Source organism: Schistocerca nitens, chromosome 1 (genome assembly GCF_023898315.1).
Source record: "Schistocerca nitens isolate TAMUIC-IGC-003100 chromosome 1, iqSchNite1.1, whole genome shotgun sequence".
Lineage (NCBI taxonomy): Eukaryota > Metazoa > Arthropoda > Insecta > Orthoptera > Acrididae > Schistocerca > Schistocerca nitens.
This window is the reverse complement of record NC_064614.1, coordinates 152531336-152548524: the sequence shown is the minus strand read 5'-3', so window position 1 is coordinate 152548524 and position 17189 is coordinate 152531336. Positions and strand designations below refer to the sequence as shown.

The following is a 17189-nucleotide window of genomic DNA, read 5'->3' as shown; positions in this document are numbered from 1 at the left end:
CACGCCTACTACAGTAGTACTAGTTTATACGTCAACTAGCTCTGCAGATGATGAAGAAATTAATGAAATGTATGATGAGATAAAAGAAATTATTCAGGTAGTGAAGGGAGAAGAAAATTTAATAGTCATAGGTGACTGGAATTCGAGAGTAGGAAAAGGGAGAGAAAGAAATATAGTAGGTGAATACCGATTGGGGGTAAGAAATGAAAGAGGAAGCCCTCTGGCAGAATTATTCACAGAGCATAAATCAATCATAGCTAACACTTGGTTCAGGAATCATGAAAGAAGGTTGTATACATGGAAGAACCCTGGAGATACTAAAAGGTATCAGATAGATTATATAATGGTAAGACAGAGATTTAGGAACCAGGTTTTAAATTGTAAGACATTTCCAGGGGCAGATGTGGACCCTGACGACAATCTATTGGTTATTAACTGTAGATTAAAACTGAAGAAACTGCAAAAAGGTGGGAATTTAAGGAGATGGGACCTGGATAAACTGAAAGAACCGGAGGTTGTACAGAGTTTCAGGGATTGCATAAGGGAACAATTGACAGGAATGGGGGAAAGAAATACAGTAGAAGAAGAATGGGTAGCTTTGAGGGATGAAGTAGTGAATGCAGCAGAGGATCAAGTAGGTAAAAAGACGAGGGCTAATAGAAATCCTTGGGTAACAGAAGAAATATTGAATTTAATTGATGAAAGGAGAAAATATAAAAATGCAGTAAATGAAGCAGGCAAAAAGGATTACAAACGTCTCAAAAATAAGATCGACAGGAAGTGCAAAACTGCTAAGCAGGGATGGCTAGAGGACAAATGTAAGGATGTAGAGGCCTATCTCACTAGGGGTAAGATAGATACTGACTACAGGAAAATTAAAGAGACCTTTGGAGAAAAGAGAACCACTTGTATGAATATCAATAGTTCAGATGGAAACCCAGTTCTAAGCAAAGAAGGGAAAGCAGAAAGGTGGAAGGAGTATATAGAGGGTCTATACAAGTACGATGTACTTGAGGACAATATTATGGAAATTGAAGAGGATGTAGATGAAGATGAAATGGGAGATACGATACTGCGTGAAGAGTTTGACAGAGCACTGAAAGACCTGAGTCGAAACAAGGCCTCCTAAGTAGACAACATACCATTAGAACTACTGACGGCCTTGGGAGAGCCAGTCTTGACAAAACTCTATCATCTGGTGAGCAAGATGTATGAGACAGGTGAAATACCCTCAGACTCCAAGAAGAATATAATAATTCCAATCCCAAAGAAAGCAGGTGTTGACATATGTGAAAATTACCGAACTATCAGTTTAATAAGTCACAGCTGCAAAATACTAACGCGAATTCTTTACAGATGAATGGAAAAAGTAGTAGAAGTCGACCTCGGGGAAGATCAGTTTGGATTCCGTAGAAATGTTGGAACAGGTGAGGCAATACTGACCTTATGCCCTATCTTAGAAGAAAGATTAAGCAATGGCAAACCTACGTTTCTAGCATTTGTAGATTTAGAGAAAGCCTTTGACAATGTTGACTGGAATACTTTCATTCAAATTCTAAAGGTGGCCGGGGGAAAATACAGGGAGCGAAAGGCTATTTACAATTTGAGCAGAAACCAGATGGCAGTTATAAGAGTCGAGGGACATGAAAGGGAAGCAGTTTGTATATATTGTTTATTTTTTCATAGTTCCACACAACTTCTTCCTGTTTTCTCGACTGATCTGTGTTCAGTTTCTCAAGGCCTATCCACTGTTCCAACTTATAACTAAATCTGAAGGGGGTGCGGATCTTCCTCATATCTCACGACTATGCTCATGTACCTGTCTAAGGCGAATTGTATGATACCCGCTCGTTTTTTCTAGTTGCAGTAAATATTAACAATCTCAGTGATGAATGTTTCGTGCTGACTGATAAGTTAATCTGAATCTGTTTGTTGTTGCACTTACTAAGTGGAAATCACTTCTTACCTTTCTTTAGATTCCTAATTATACCCTTAGTCATTAATGCTATAACGGCCTTAAGACCACTGACTCCCTCTTCTACGCTGAATCCGAAAGTTCGTGTCCGTTCATGAGCAGGAGATCTAAGATGCAATATTTGTGAGTTGATCCTCTGTATGTTTTCAATGTACTTTAAGGATAAAGCATGCTGTAATACTGACCTACTCACTTGATTCTCCAAGTCTGTAGCTGTAAAGTTGAAATCTCCCCCTAATACTATAAACTGACAGGGAAATTCTACGCTGAACGTTCTTCAAGTTTTGCCTCAAAAGTTCCAACGTTACTACTGCTCAGCAAGAGGGAGGGAGGGATGGGGGTGGGGGGGGGGGAAGGTCCTATAAAAACATCCGATGATCATATTCATTAATTTTTCACACTTATTTTCCTGTAATTTATTTAGTGTTTGGAATCTGTACAAACTTCACTAGATTCTGTTGTACTGTTTTCAGCTATATGGTTATTACAAATGATTGAAGCGATTTCACAGCTCTACAATAACTTTATTATTTGAGATATTTTCACAATGCTTTGAACACACATACAAAAACTCAAAAAGTTTTTTTAGGCATTCACAAATGTTCGGTATGTGCCCCTTTAGTGATTCGGCAGACATCAAGCCGATAATCAAGCACTCGGCACAGCATGTCCCCATCAATGAGTTCGAAAGCATCGTTGATGCGAGCTCGCAGTTCTGGCACGTTTCTTGGTAGAGGAGGTTTAAACACTGAATCTTTCACATAACGCCACAGAAAGAAATCGCATGGGGTTAAGTCGGGAGAGCATGGAGGCCATGACATAAATTGCTGATCATAATCTCCACCACGACCGATCCATCGGTTTTCCAATCTCCTGTTTAAGAAATGCCGAACGTCATGATGGAAGTGCGGTGGAGCACCATGCTGTTGAAAGATGAAGTCGGCGCTGTCGGTCTCCAGTTGTGGCATGAGCCAATTTTCCAGCATGTCCAGATACACGTGTCCTGTAACGTTTTTTACGCAGAAGAAAAAGGGGTCGTAAACTTTAAACCGTGAGATTGCACAAAACACGTTAACTTTTGGTGAATTGCGAATTTGCTGCACGAATGCGTGAGGATTCTCTACCGCCCATATTGGCACATTGTGTCTGTTCACTTCACCATTAAGAAAAAATGTTGCTTCATCACTGAAAACAAGTTTCGCACTGAACGCATCCTCTTCCATGAGCTGTTGCAACCGCGCCGAAAATTCAAAGCGTTTGACTTTGTCATCGGGTGTCAGGGCTTCTAGCAATTGTAAACGGTAAGGCTTCTGCTTTAGCCTTTTCCGTAAGATTTTCCAAACCGTCGGCTGTGGTACGTTTAGCTCCCTGCTTGCTTTATTCGTCGACTTCCGCGGGCTACACGTGAAACTTGCCCGCACGCGTTCAACCGTTTCTTCGCTCCCTGCAGGCCGACCCGTTGATTTCCCCTTACAGAGGCATCCAGACGCTTTAAACTGCGCATACCATCGCCGAGTGGCGTTAGCAGTTGGCGGATCTTTGTTGAACTTCGTCCTGAAGTGTCGCTGCACTGTTATGACTGACTGATGTGAGTGCATTTCAAGCACGACATACGCTTTCTCGGCTCCTGTCTCCATTTTGTCTCACAGCGCTCTCGAGCGCTCTGGCGACAGGAACCTGAAGTGCGGCTTCAGCCGAACAAAACTTTATGAGTTTTTCTACGTATCTGTAGTGTGTCGTGACCATATGTCAATGAATGGAGTTACAGTGAATTTACGAAATCGCTTCAATCATTTGTAATAGCTATATATATATATATATATATATATATATATATATATATATATATATATATATGGTGGTCCATTGATCGTCACCGGGCCAAATATCTCACGACGAAACTTTCATACCTTGAACGGAGAAACCTGATGACGTTATGGTTGGCCCGCTAGATGACGCTGCCATAGGTCAAACAATTATCAACTTCGTTTTTTTTAAATAAAAAACCCATTTTATTACATATTCGTGTAGTACGTAAAGAAATACGAATGTTTTAGTTCTACCATTTCTTTCACTTTATCATAGATGGCGCTGTAATAGTCACAAACGTATAAGTACATGGTATCACGTAACACGTCAGTGCGGACGGTATTTGCTTCGTGATACATTACCCGCGTTAAAATAGACCGCTTATCAGTTGCGGAAAAGGTCGATATCATGTTGATGTATGGCTATTGTGATCAAAATCCCCAACGGGCGTGTGCTATGTATACTGCTCGGTATCCTGGACGACATCATCCAAGTGTCCGGACCGTTCGCCGGATAGTTACGTTATTTAAGGAAACAGGAAGTGTTCAGCCACATGTGAAACTTCAACCACGACCTGCAACAAATGATGCCCAAGTAGGTGTTTTAGCTGCTGTCGCGACTAATCCGCACATCAGTAGCAGACAAATTGCGCGAGAATCGGGAATCTCAAAAACGTCGGTGTTGAGAATACTACATCAACATCGATTGCACCCGTACCATATTTCTGTGCACCAGGAATTGCATAGCGACGACTTTGAACGTCGTGTACAGTTCTGCCACTGGGGGCACAAGAGAAATTACGGGACGATTACAGATTTTTTGCACGCGTTCTATTTAGCGACGAAGCGTCATTCACCAATAGCGGTAACGTAAACAGGCATAATATGCACTACTGAGCAACGGAAAATCCACTATGGCTGCGACGAGTGGAATATCGGCGACCTTGACGGTTTAATGTATGGTGCGGCATTATGGTAGGAAGGATAATTGGCCCCCATTTTATCGATGGCAATCTAAATGGTGCAATGTATGCAGATTTCCTACGTAATGTTCTACCGATGTTACTACAAGATGTTTCAATGCATGGCAGAATAGCGATGTACTTCCAACATGATGGATGTCCGACACACAGCTCGCGTGTGGTTGAAGCGGTATTGAATAGCATATTTCATGACAGGTGGATTGGTCGTCGAAGCACCATACCATGGCCCGCACGTTTACCGGATCTGACGCCCTCGGATTTCTTTCTATATTACGGAATGCGAACTACTCGCTGTTGAGAGGAATGTCGTTACACGTATTGCCATATGCATTGAGGTTGACGGACATCATTTTGAGCATTTATTGCATTAATGTGGTATTTACAGGTAATCACGCTGTAACAGCATGCGTTCTCAGAAATGATAAGTTCACAAAGGTACATGTATCACATTGGAACAACCGAAATAAAATGTTCAAACGTGCCTACGTTCTGTATTTTAATTTAAAAAACCTACCTGTTACCAACGGTTCGTCTAAAATTGTGAGCCATATGATTGTATTACAGCGGCATCTATCACAAAGCGAAGAAAGTGGTCCAACAAAAACATTCATATTTCTCTACGTACTACACGAATATGTAATAAAAATGGGGGTTCCTATTTAAAAAAACGCAGTTGATATCCGTTCGACCCCTGCAGCGCCATCTCGCGGGCCAACCATAGCGCCATCTGTTTAACCCCTTCGAGCTGGAACAACCGAAATAAAATGTTCAAACGTACCTACGTTCTGTATTTTAATTTAAAAAAACTACCTGTTACCAACGGTTCGTCTAAAATTGTGAGCCATATGATTGTATTACAGCGCCATCTATCACAAAGCGAAAAAAGTGGTCCAACAAAAACATTCATATTTCTCTACGTACTACACGAATATGTAATAAAAATGGGGGTTCCTATTTTAAAAAACGCAGTTGATATCCGTTCGACCCCTGCAGCGCCATCTCGCCGGCCAACCATAGCGCCATCTGTTTAACCCCTTCGAGCTAGACGACTTTTGTTCTTTTTAGTTTTTTCGTTTGATGCTTATTTCGTGAGATATTTGACACGGTCACTATCAATGGACCATCCTGTATATATAACAGGGGCCTACAGTTCTTCACCCGATACTGGAGACCGAAAAATCCGTATCCAAGATCGTCACAGAATCGTTTGATTCTCTGTTTTAATGCTTCCTTTCGCCTCCAGACCGAAGGACCGTGATCTTTTCTGGGAAATTTGTTGCAAAACGCTAGCTAGTTTTGCTTCCAGCCCGCGAGAGAAGCTAGCTGTCTTCACCAAAGCATCCAGGTGCTTGTAGCAACAGAGTATGGCGCCTGAACCCAGGTGGCAGCCGTCGTTCCCACCGACATGAGCTACAATTTGCAGCCGACTTCACCCACTGTTCTCAACAGTGGCTGGCAAAGGACACTGTGTTGATTTGTCATGATCAGGAGCAGTAGCCCTCTCTTACATCTAACTACGCAAGCTACATTTTTTTAAAAGTTATATTTCTTATGACAAGCATGTTATTAATTACATCTAATATAGTATCCAACATTTGTAAATTACTATGACATAAATAGTGCAGAAAAAAAGAATTTGTGTTTATTGACGGCACATACAATAATAAGGACATATTATGGAAGAGAAAGAGGACGAGCTGAAAAAATAAATACTGTAGGTAGTGGAGAAGAAAGTTGCGTTACTGATTGACGGCGAGAAGAAGAGAAAGAGGAAAGTGTTAAAAAGAAGTATCGTACATAGAGGAGAAAAAATGGTGTTACTGACTGACGATTAAAAGGAGACAGAAGCTACGAAGATTCCTTCATCATCGGACAAGCGATTCAGTTACGACTCTACCAACAGACTGAAGTGGGTAAATGCACGACTTAAAACTGTGTTAATATGGCTCGCTTCAAGCCCAAATCTTTAACAAATAAACACTCGATAAACCACTCCATTGTAGTAAAAAGAGTAAGCGAAATCACTAAAAATTAGTCAGCTGACTCGCACGCATCCAAGAGGATAATAATGAAGCATATAACAAATAGTTTAGTGTTCATTTTCAAAGAATATTTATTCAGTAAATGCGCACACAAATGCAGAAGGTTGTCTTAAATGAGGTAATTCAGTTGAACAATAAATCACTAAGCAGCGCAAAACGTAGTACATGTGGTATGAGAAGAGCATAGAAACACACTAGCATGCGCGAAGGAAGTCCACACAACAGCGCATTGACAAAAATCGGCAGGAAATCAGTAAGTGCGGCAGGCCGAAAATATCACCAACAGTTGCTAGGGAATCTAAAATGTGTTCACCTCAATCAGTATCGCCATAAAACAACTATCAAGTTAGTGACGCTACAATAAATAACACATGCAACGAACTATTATAGTTATAAGCTGCCTTCCACTGATCAGTGTTAAAATTTGCGCAGTCGCACCAAAATGTTACTGAAAGCCATACAAATATTTCTAAGTCCCGTCACAATTTAAATTTTCAGAACTTTCTCTCACGAGATTATTCTGTCCCAAGATATTTTGTAGTGTTCAACTCACGGTCACAAGAAATATTCCGTGTCCAACGAACGCTAACTCGATCCTCGCGGCTCTCTGACTACACAATCCAACTCAACAGCCAATCACTATAAAAGACTGCAAACAAACGACTACTAGAAAAGACCTTTCTGTCCTTTTTAGGTCTTATACGACCTGATGCCTGCTTATTCAAGTTGACTGTTTACAAAATAGCTACCATTCAATCATAAAGACAATTACATTCACGATGGTTATAATTAACACCCCACTTGAGAGGGCCCCCATGACAAATGAATGATCGTAGGACAGTGAAACTTCGTAGAAACTTGTATAACGACATCTGGAAGAGAAATAACATGAGACGGTAACACGTGACATGTTTACGTTCCATGTTACAAACGTTGTTCATGGTGACGACCATCTGCGTCCACGACAGCCTACAACCGCACTAAAGATTGCTCTATTGCTCAGGTGGGATGCTGTCTACCTCCCTTGCTATGCTTATCTTTAACCTCGAACGTGTGCTAGTGTCCAGCTGATGAACCCTATCCTTCAAATGGTTCAAATGGCTCTGAGCACTATGGGACTTAACATCTGCGGTCATCAGTCCCCTAGAACTTAGAACTACTTAAACCTAACTAACCTAAGGACATCACACACATCCATGCCCGAGGCAGGATTCGAACCTGCGACCGTAGCTGTCACGCGGTTCCGGACTGTGCGCCTAGAACCGCGAGACTACCGCGGCCGGCTAAACCCTATCCTTCAGGTAATTCCACAGACAGCAGTCACAGCGGCTTAAATCTTGTGCCCTTGGTGGCCACGCGGTTCGGAAGGATCTGCCAATGATTCATTTTCTCCAAATGTGTTACACGAGTAACCGAGTGACCTCACGAGCAATGCGAGACCATCCTCCATCGTGCGTCAAAACGGCTGTGTCCAAAGCAGCGGCCTCATGTAGAGCAGGGATTACATGTTGGCGAAACAAATCACAGTAACGGTGCCGATGACGCTGCATAACCTTGGTCCTTAGGTTCCGAGTTCCTCAAAGGAAAATGGACCAATCATAAACTATGGCGTGAAGTAACACCACACAATGACGCGCTCACTATGCGCGGGGCCCTCAGGAACGTTAGCTGGCCTTGACAATCCATAAATGCGACAATTGTGAGTGTTCATTGCCCAATGACCTTGAAGCGTGCTTCATCACTCCACAAAATGTTCCAGGCCATACGTCATCAACCCCTGCAAGAAACGTAAGAGAAAATTATACTCACAAGGGAACCTCCCCATCGCACCCCCCTCAGATTTAGTTATAAGTTCGCACAGTGGATAGGCCTTGAAAAACTGAACACACATCAATCGAGAAAATAGGAAGAAGTTGTGTGGAACTACGAAAAAAATAAGCAAAATATACAAACTGAGTAGTCCATGCGCAACATAAGCAACATCAAGGATAATATGAGTTTAGGACCACCGTGGTCCGGTGGTTAGCGTGAGCAACTGCAGACTGAGAAGTCCTTGGTTCAAGTCTTTCCTCGAGTTAAAAGTTTATTTTTTTTATTTTCAGACAATTATCAAAGTTCAAGCACTCACACATAATCAACTTCGCTCTCGAAAATTCCAGGTCACGTTCAGATTTGCTTGGACATATGCAGGATTTGACGGTCTACACACGGAAAAATTTGAAAACGTTAAAAACATGTTTTGACAGAGCACAGAGAAAACTGTTCGACTGTGAAACTGTTGCATTCATTTGTTGCAGTTTATGTGAAAAACTCTTATGTTTTCATCAGTTTTTTGGGAGTGATTATCACATCCACGAGAAAACCTAAGTCGGGCAAGGTAGAAGAATCTTTTTACCCATTCGCCAAGTGTACAAGTTAGGTGGGTCGACAACATATTCCTGTCATATGACGCACATGCCGTCACCAGTGTCGTATAGAATATATCAGACGTGTTTTCCTGTGGAGGAATCGGTTGACCTATGACCTTGCGATCAAATGTTTTCGGTTCCCATTGGAGAGGCACGTCCTTTCGTCTACTAATCGCACGGTTTTGCGGTGCGGTCGCAAAACACAGACACTAAACTTATTACAGTGAACAGAGACGTCAATGAACGAACGACAGTTCATAACTTAGCGAAAATAAAGAAAGTAAAATTTAGACTAGAGGGAAGACTTGAACCAAGAATCTCTCGTACCGCAGCTACTCATGCTAACCACGGGACCACGGCACTCCTTACGTCACACTGCCCTGATGTTGCCTATCTTGCACATGGACTACTCAGTTTGTATATTTTGCTTATTTTTTTCATAGTTCCACACAACTTCTTCCTGTTTTCTCTATTGATCTGCGTTCAGTTTTTCAAGGCCTATCCACTGTGCCAACTTATAACTAAATCTGAGAGGGGTGTCATGGGGAGGTTCCCTCGTCAGTGCCTGCGTCAGATGGCACAAGTTGTTGGGCACGCATTGGTGAGTAATGCAGAGTTCAATTGGATAAAATTTCACAGTTGTTCTCAGCTCTTTTCGATCGGGGGAGCGTGGAATGTTCACGTGTCGTGACACAACTCGTGCTCTTTTTGAAGTTCGCGCATCGCCTCTGGCATTCTCCGCCAAGGCAATAGTAACTTCTTCAACCATCTGTGGTGCAGTCGGCTGTCGGCCTCACCCAGGAGCAATTCCCAAATCGCCAGTTAAATGGATCAGCGAATCATGTTCTTCAACTCTGGTGCGGAAAGAGGACCTCTCCGTATTTCTTAAATGCGTCGATAGTGGCGAAGAGCAGCAGCACTGTTGCTATTGTTTTGATAAAACAGCTTTCCGAGTAAAGCCATTCTGACCTTGTCCACACCTATGTAATGCACACTGATGCTTTTGCTTCAATCCTACGGCGCAGCGCCAGTACCGGCTCCTAACGGCAAGACATGATACTAACACTACCAATAACGCAAATCCTGTGGCGCACAGCTGGGTACCCAGACAGCATAGTAGCGTAAGTTTAATCATAACCACTCTGTACATTATACTCGTGTGTACACAAAAGCCTCACAGCCACTTTGCGACTTCTCATTAAAATGTTGTCGTTGTGGTCTGCAGTCCAGAGATTGGTTTCATGCAGCTCTCCATGCTACTCTATCCTGTGCAAACTTCTTCATCTCTAACTACTTCTGAATCTGCTTAGTGTATTCGTCTCTTGGTCTTCCTCTACGATGCTTACCCTCCACGCTGCCCTCCAGTGCTAACTTGGTGATCCTTTGATGTCCTACCAATCGATCCCTTCTTCTAATCAAGTTGTGCCACAAATTCCTTTTCTCCCCAATTCTATTACCTCCTCGTTAGTTACGAGATCTATCCATCTAATCTTCAGCATTATTCTGCAGCACCACATTTCGAAAGACTCTATTCCCTCAGTGACTACTTTAAATGTCTCATTTCCTAATCTAATTCCCTCAGCATCACCCGATTTAATTTGACTACATTCCATTATCCTCGTTTTCCTTTTGTTGATGTTCATCTTATATCCTCCTTTCAAGACAGTGTCCTTTCCGTTCAACCTCTCTTCCACGTCCTTTACTGTCTCTGCCAAAATTGCATTGTCATCGGCAAATCTCAAAGATTTTATTTCTTCTCCGTGGACTTTAATTCCTAATGAAATTTTTCTTTCATTTCCTTAACTGCTTACTCGATATTCAGATTGAATTATAGCAGGGGTAGGCTACAATCCTCTCTCACTCCCTTCTCAACCACTGCTTCCGTTTCATGTCCCTCGACTCTTATAACTGCCATCTGTTTCTGTACAAATTGTAAATAGCCTTTTGCTCTCTGTATTTTACACCTGTCACCTTTTAAATTTGAGAGAGCATTCCAGTCAACATTATCAAAAGGTTTCTGTAAGTTTGCAAATGCTATAAACGTAGGTTTGCCTTTCCTTGACCTATCTTGTGTGAGAAGTCTTAGGGTCAAAAAGTGTCTTGTGTGTTTCTGCATTTGCCCGCATCTCGTGGTCGTGCGGTAGCGTTCTCGCTCCCCACGTCCGGGTTCCCGGGTTCGATTCCCGGCGGGGTCAGGGATTTTCTCTGCCTCTTGATGGATGGGTGTTGTGTGCTGTCCTTAGGTTAGTTAGGTTTAAGTAGTTCTAGGGGGCTGATGACCATAGATGTTAAGTCCCATAGTGCTCAGAGCCATTTGAACCATTTTTGTTTCTGCATTTCTCCGGAATCCAAACTGATCTTGCCCGAGGTCGGCTTCCAGGAGTTTTTCCATTCCTCTGTAAATGATTCGTGTTAGTATTTTGCAGCCGTGAGTTATGAAACTGATAGTTTATGTGTTTTTATTTTATATATATATATATATATATATATATATATATATATATATATATATATATATGTGTGTGTGTGTGTGTGTGTGTGTGTGTGTGTGTGTGTGTGTGTGTGTGTGATATATGTAGGGGAAAGACGGCCGCGGTGGGCGCGCAGTTCTAGGCGCTGCAGTTCGGAACCGCATTGCAGCTACGGTCGCAGGTTCGAATCCTGCCTTTTGCATGAATGTGTGTGATGTCCTTAGGTTAGTTAGGTTTAAGTAGTTCTAAGTCTATGGGACTGATGACCTCAGATGTTAAGTCCCATAGTGCTTGGAGCCATCTGAACCATTTTTTTATGTAGAGGAAAAATTGGTATCGCAAATCTCTAGGAGTTCTAGACCGATCTACTAAAAAATTTTACACGACGCTCTTATGAACGTTCGGACGGACATAGGCTACATATTTTTGTAAAACATTTAATTTATACGTATGTATATAATACATAAGGGGCAAGCGTAGTTACCACAAATCTCGAAAAGTTCTTGACCGATTTACTTCAAATTTTTACACGATACTCTACTGAATATTCAGACTAAAGTGGGCACTGGAAAGAGGGAAGAGGAGTTGGATACAGAGGGAGGGGGGAGGAGATTACTCACAGGAAGACGGGGAAGGGAAGGGGGGTGAGGTATACGGAGAGTGAGGTAAGGGTGACAAAATGAGCAGAGAGAAGGGGCGCAAGAAATTTTAGGCTGAAATTTTAGGCTGTAAATTTTAGGCTGTGTTTCCCTGATTGCATAAATTGAAAACTCAGGCTAGAAGTAAGATACAAATGTGAAACTGGTGTCTAATTGTTTACAAACTATCAAATTTTTTTTCACACATCAGTAAACTTCCACATGAGCACTCTTGGTAGCACGTAGCACATCTAGGAGATATTCAATTTCCGTCCACACATTAGCCAACATCACTGGAGGGATCGATTCAACGACTGTGGTTATCCGTTGCGCGCAGGGTTTCAAGATCTGGTACATGTGTTCTGTAGACCTCGTCCTTGACATAACCCCATAAAAAGAAGTCTAATGGGGTTATGTCAGGAGAGCGTGGAGGCCAAACCGTTGGCCCATCACGACCAATCCATCGCCCAGGAAAGGTCATATCGAGATAGGCACGGACGTTCAAACCCCAATTAGGCGGTGCACCGTCTTGCTGAAACAAGACATCGGGGTGATAGTGAAGCAGCTGAGGAACAGCATACAGTTGCAACATGTCTAGATACACTGCAAATGTGATGGTAGCCTCAGCGAAGAAGAATGGTCCGATAATTCAATCATGCGATAGCGCACACCAAACATTCACCTTTGGACTGCCTCTCGTGCACTCCATGACCTCGCCAGGAGGTTGTGAACCCCAAATGCGCACATTATGGCGATTCACTACTCCACTGACAAAAAAGGTCGCTACGTCGGAAAAGGCAATTCTTCTGAGATAACCATCATCGTCCTCAATACGTGATAGCATTTCGACCGCAAAGTCATATCGACGTGTACTGTCATTGGGCAACAAGGTCTGAACGATTTGCACTTTGTATGCACGAAACAATAAACGTTTGTGACCGAGCGAGGTGGCGCAGTGGTTAGCACACTGGACTCGCATTCGGGAGGACGACGGTTCAATCCCGCGTCCGGCCATCCTGATTTAGGTTTTCCGTGATTTCCCTAAATCGCTCCAGGTAAATGCCGGGATGGTTCATCTGAAAGGGCACGGCCGACTTCCTTCCCCGTCCTTCCCTGATCCGACGAGACAGATGACCTCGCAGTTTGGTCTGTTCCCACAAACCCAACAAACCAATAAACGTTTGTGTAAAATGTCATGGTGAGAGTTTTTTGGTATCTGTAATTCACGTGAGGCCCTGCGCACCGATTTCTTCGGACTTCGCAGAAAAGACTGCCTTACAGCTTCCACCCTGTCTGCTGAGGTTCTTGGTCGACCAGACCTCGGAAGGTGAGCAACCGATCCTGTGTTCTTGAACTTCTCATACCAGGCTTTAATACTCTTGACATCAGGTGGATTCCTTCCAAATGTTTGTGGGAGTGTCTCTGCACTGTGGTTGGTGATCTTGTCTCATGGTACCACAGGACACTCTGTGCCTTCTCCTGATTGGTTAACATGGCTTCTTGAGCACTGCACCTCATCCACTACTTACGTACTGCGAACCTAAAACAGAAAAAAACTTTGATAGTTGTAAACAATTCAACACAAGTTTCATATTTGTATCTTACGTCTAGCCTGAGTTATCAATTTATGTAATCAGTGAAAGTCTTTTCGGACATCCTGTATATGCAATTCCAAAACATATTCAGCAGTTGCGCAGCAATGCCGGGTTCACTAGTTAATGTATGTTTTCGACTCGTCTTACCCTTTTCTAGAGCTTTTTGGGTAAATGTTTCACTTAGAACAGAAGTATGTGGTTTCACAAAAAGGTATTTTTATGATGTTGCAGGTTTGTACTCCTACCTCAACACAAAAAACGGCTCATGGTACGTACAGACACTATGCTCCCATCTGAAAGAGCACGGCAAAACCATGGACCTCATGTCGTTGCTCACTGAAGTGAATCGCGTAGTGGGTCAGGAGTTCCGTGTCAAGAACAAGTCGGAGCCACGCCTGCAGGGCATGGTGCAGGCTCCATCCTTCACGTCGTCTCTGACGCGGCGCCTCCGCTTCCGGTAGGGTGGCCATCCTAGCCGTCACTGCCCTCGACTCGCCGCAACAGATGGAGTCTGTCATATCACGGAGGACAGTCTCCGCAAAATCATCGTCAAATATCTCACACTGTTTGATAGATTACTTGCTATTTCTGATTGAATTTAGCTCCTTCTGTGGAACTTAAGACACTACAATTTATCTAATTTTTCAGTTTTTTACTTAATTCAGTTTATTTAATTTTTTAAGTTTCTTATGTAACTCAATTTTTTACGAACCATGTGTATGATACAGTATAACAATATAGACTAAAATGATTTACAAGATACTTATTTATTATTTAAAGATATCTGTAGGATGACTATTTATAGAGGAACGTACTTTGTGAGATGTTTAACTCTGCTTTAGTTTTGCATCATCTCGCTTCTGACTAATTTTATGTTTCCCATATCGATTTCCTCTCCTAAGTAAATCTCTTTATCTCAGAGTAGCATGTACCTCCGTTGTGCTCTATTATTTAATGTATATCTTCCTATTTACAATTTTTTATGTCTGCAGTTCCATCCAGTACCTTACAAGCTATTTTCCGATATCTCAACAAATTTCACGTCATATTCCTTATTGCTGTTAGTGTTTTCCACACATTCTTTTCCTCTGCTATCCTACTGACCTACTGACAACCTCGTCATTCATTATCCCATCACTCAGCAAGTTTTTCAGCATCCTTTTATAACAATACATCTCAAATGCTTAGACTCTCCTTTTTGTGAATAACGTAAAAAAGTTAAAAATTAACAAATGTGTTCACACATATAGTGGGCATTATGTGGGGGTCTGTGTTTCCTCCTAGGTGGTGCTATTATCAATGAAATCCACACGCAGAAGTTTTAGTTTTCCAAATGAGAGCTGCCATTTATTAAGACGAATTCTATACTTTACATGTCTGTATTGAGCTTGGAGCATTGTTTTTCCAGTTTGTGATAGATGAAACCAGGTTTATCAGAAATAAATATATTCACATGTCTTACTTTAATTGAAATCCACCGTTTTTAATTCCCAAACAAGATGCATGACAAATGAAACATCGATATGTTACTTTAAATACTTTCTCAGCTGATGGTAATTATATGCCAATATTTTCTTGCTGCATACATCAAAACAATACGGCAGTGTCATATATGCTAATATCCGTTGCTCATCATTGAAGTTTCTTGGAAAACACCGCAGAATCGGGCATTGGGGCTAATATACTAATTGGGGAAAGCATTCAGTAGCAATGATTTGGATTTTCTGCCTTGAGTAAAAAGGACTGCACCTTTAGTAGAGGTCTGATGAACATCTATCACTTTTCCCATAGACATGTTTTGCATATGAGAATTACTATGTTATTCTGTGGTTTCTTCTTTAGCATCACCGATTTCCTTCATAATATATGACATAAATCCACTGCATGTTTTAATGTGCTAAATCTTAGCAAATCCTCTAATACAGGATTATATTAGTTATCAATTTATATTACCCATATTTGCGAATTTTGTTACTAATTTATTAATTTGTACTAAGAACGTGTACTTAGATTGTGTGAAATAATTAATATTTTCGATCTATCTCAACAAGGCACTGTGCTGGGTCTTGGTAGATGTTCAACAAACAAATGAAAACACTAGATTTTTACAGTAATGTTAATAAAAAATTATTTTAGTGAACTTGAGTTAATTCGCTGATATTTTTACATTATAAAAATCTAAATTTTGATTGCGTGTGTATGGATTTGACACCAAAGTTTGTGGTCTCTTAAGAAAAGAATTAGTGCATATTTTTTTCTGATGGGTTGTACAGTAAATAAATAATATAGTTTACTCATTTCTCTACAGCTTTGTTCATTATATTTGCCTACGCCTCTGTTGCTATGATTATTTTTTAACTTTGGAAAAAAAGCTGTATAACATTGTGCTTTCATACCGGTAAGGAATTTTTGTTTTAAATGCAAAAGCTTTTTAAAATTGTGTGATTTTTTCGATGAGTACATTCCGTTGTTTTAGACACAGTTTTGGCTATTAAACCTTGCAGGATAGCTAATATTTTCATCTTCGCTTTTATGAAAAACTATTAAATTTCTAATTCCATCCGTTGTCATGGAAAATTTAGATTCCAATAATTCTTTTGTCTTCATTAAGGACACACATGGCAGCCTCTTCCCTCTTGCTCTTATATTTAAGCATTCAGCCACACTTTTCTCTTAATTTGTATAGATAAGTGCACATCTTCTGTGTTGTTCAATAGGTTTTTGTTAGAATATCAGCATATAATGTATTTATTTATACAAAACTTTTAAATTTACAAATTTATATATTGTTAGAGCCAACTGATACATTCCAACAATAATATTTTCGATGTCATATTTCGGTTATGTAAACCCATTTCAATACTTATTGCTGGGGTATGTTATACATAATACATGCAACTAAAGGTAATTCTTAACTGATGTTCACAGAAAAAACTTATGACATAATAAATAGTAATAGATAGGAACTGGTGTCAGAATTGTCAAGACAAAGTATTGCTGCTTGGCTTCTCAGCCATAATAGTCCATTTAGATACTGATGTGAACAAGAGTGAACAGTATTTCTGAAGAGAGAAACATCAGATAATCTTAATCAAGATAATCACAGGATATTCAGTGCCTTGCTCTTTTTTTTGTTTTTTGCCCCTCAGAGAATAATTTTTTGTACCATTAAGTAATATGAATAGATGAATGTGAAAATTAAAGTTAAAATCTTTAGTGATCTTCATTAAGAGAAACGAGCTAATCATATAAACTTTCTCTACATGAGT

The 17189-nt window shown here is 41.0% G+C and overlaps 1 protein-coding gene across 4 annotated transcripts in view; it reads left to right on the top strand.

Moving 5' to 3' along the window:
* Positions 1–16198, top strand: part of LOC126243824 (caspase-1-like) — a 233608-nt gene extending 217410 nt beyond the window's left edge. For 2 of the 4 annotated variants that reach the window (XM_049948193.1, XM_049948191.1), the window contains exon 7: positions 14152–16195. In XM_049948193.1, coding sequence (XP_049804150.1) covers positions 14152–14381 — 230 coding nt within the window. In that variant the 3' untranslated portion in view covers positions 14382–16195. Of the gene's footprint in view, positions 1–14151 lie in introns of all 4 variants that reach the window. The other 2 variants (XM_049948194.1, XM_049948190.1) reach the window with 2 other exon arrangements.
* The last annotated feature ends 991 nt before the right edge of the window (positions 16199–17189 follow it).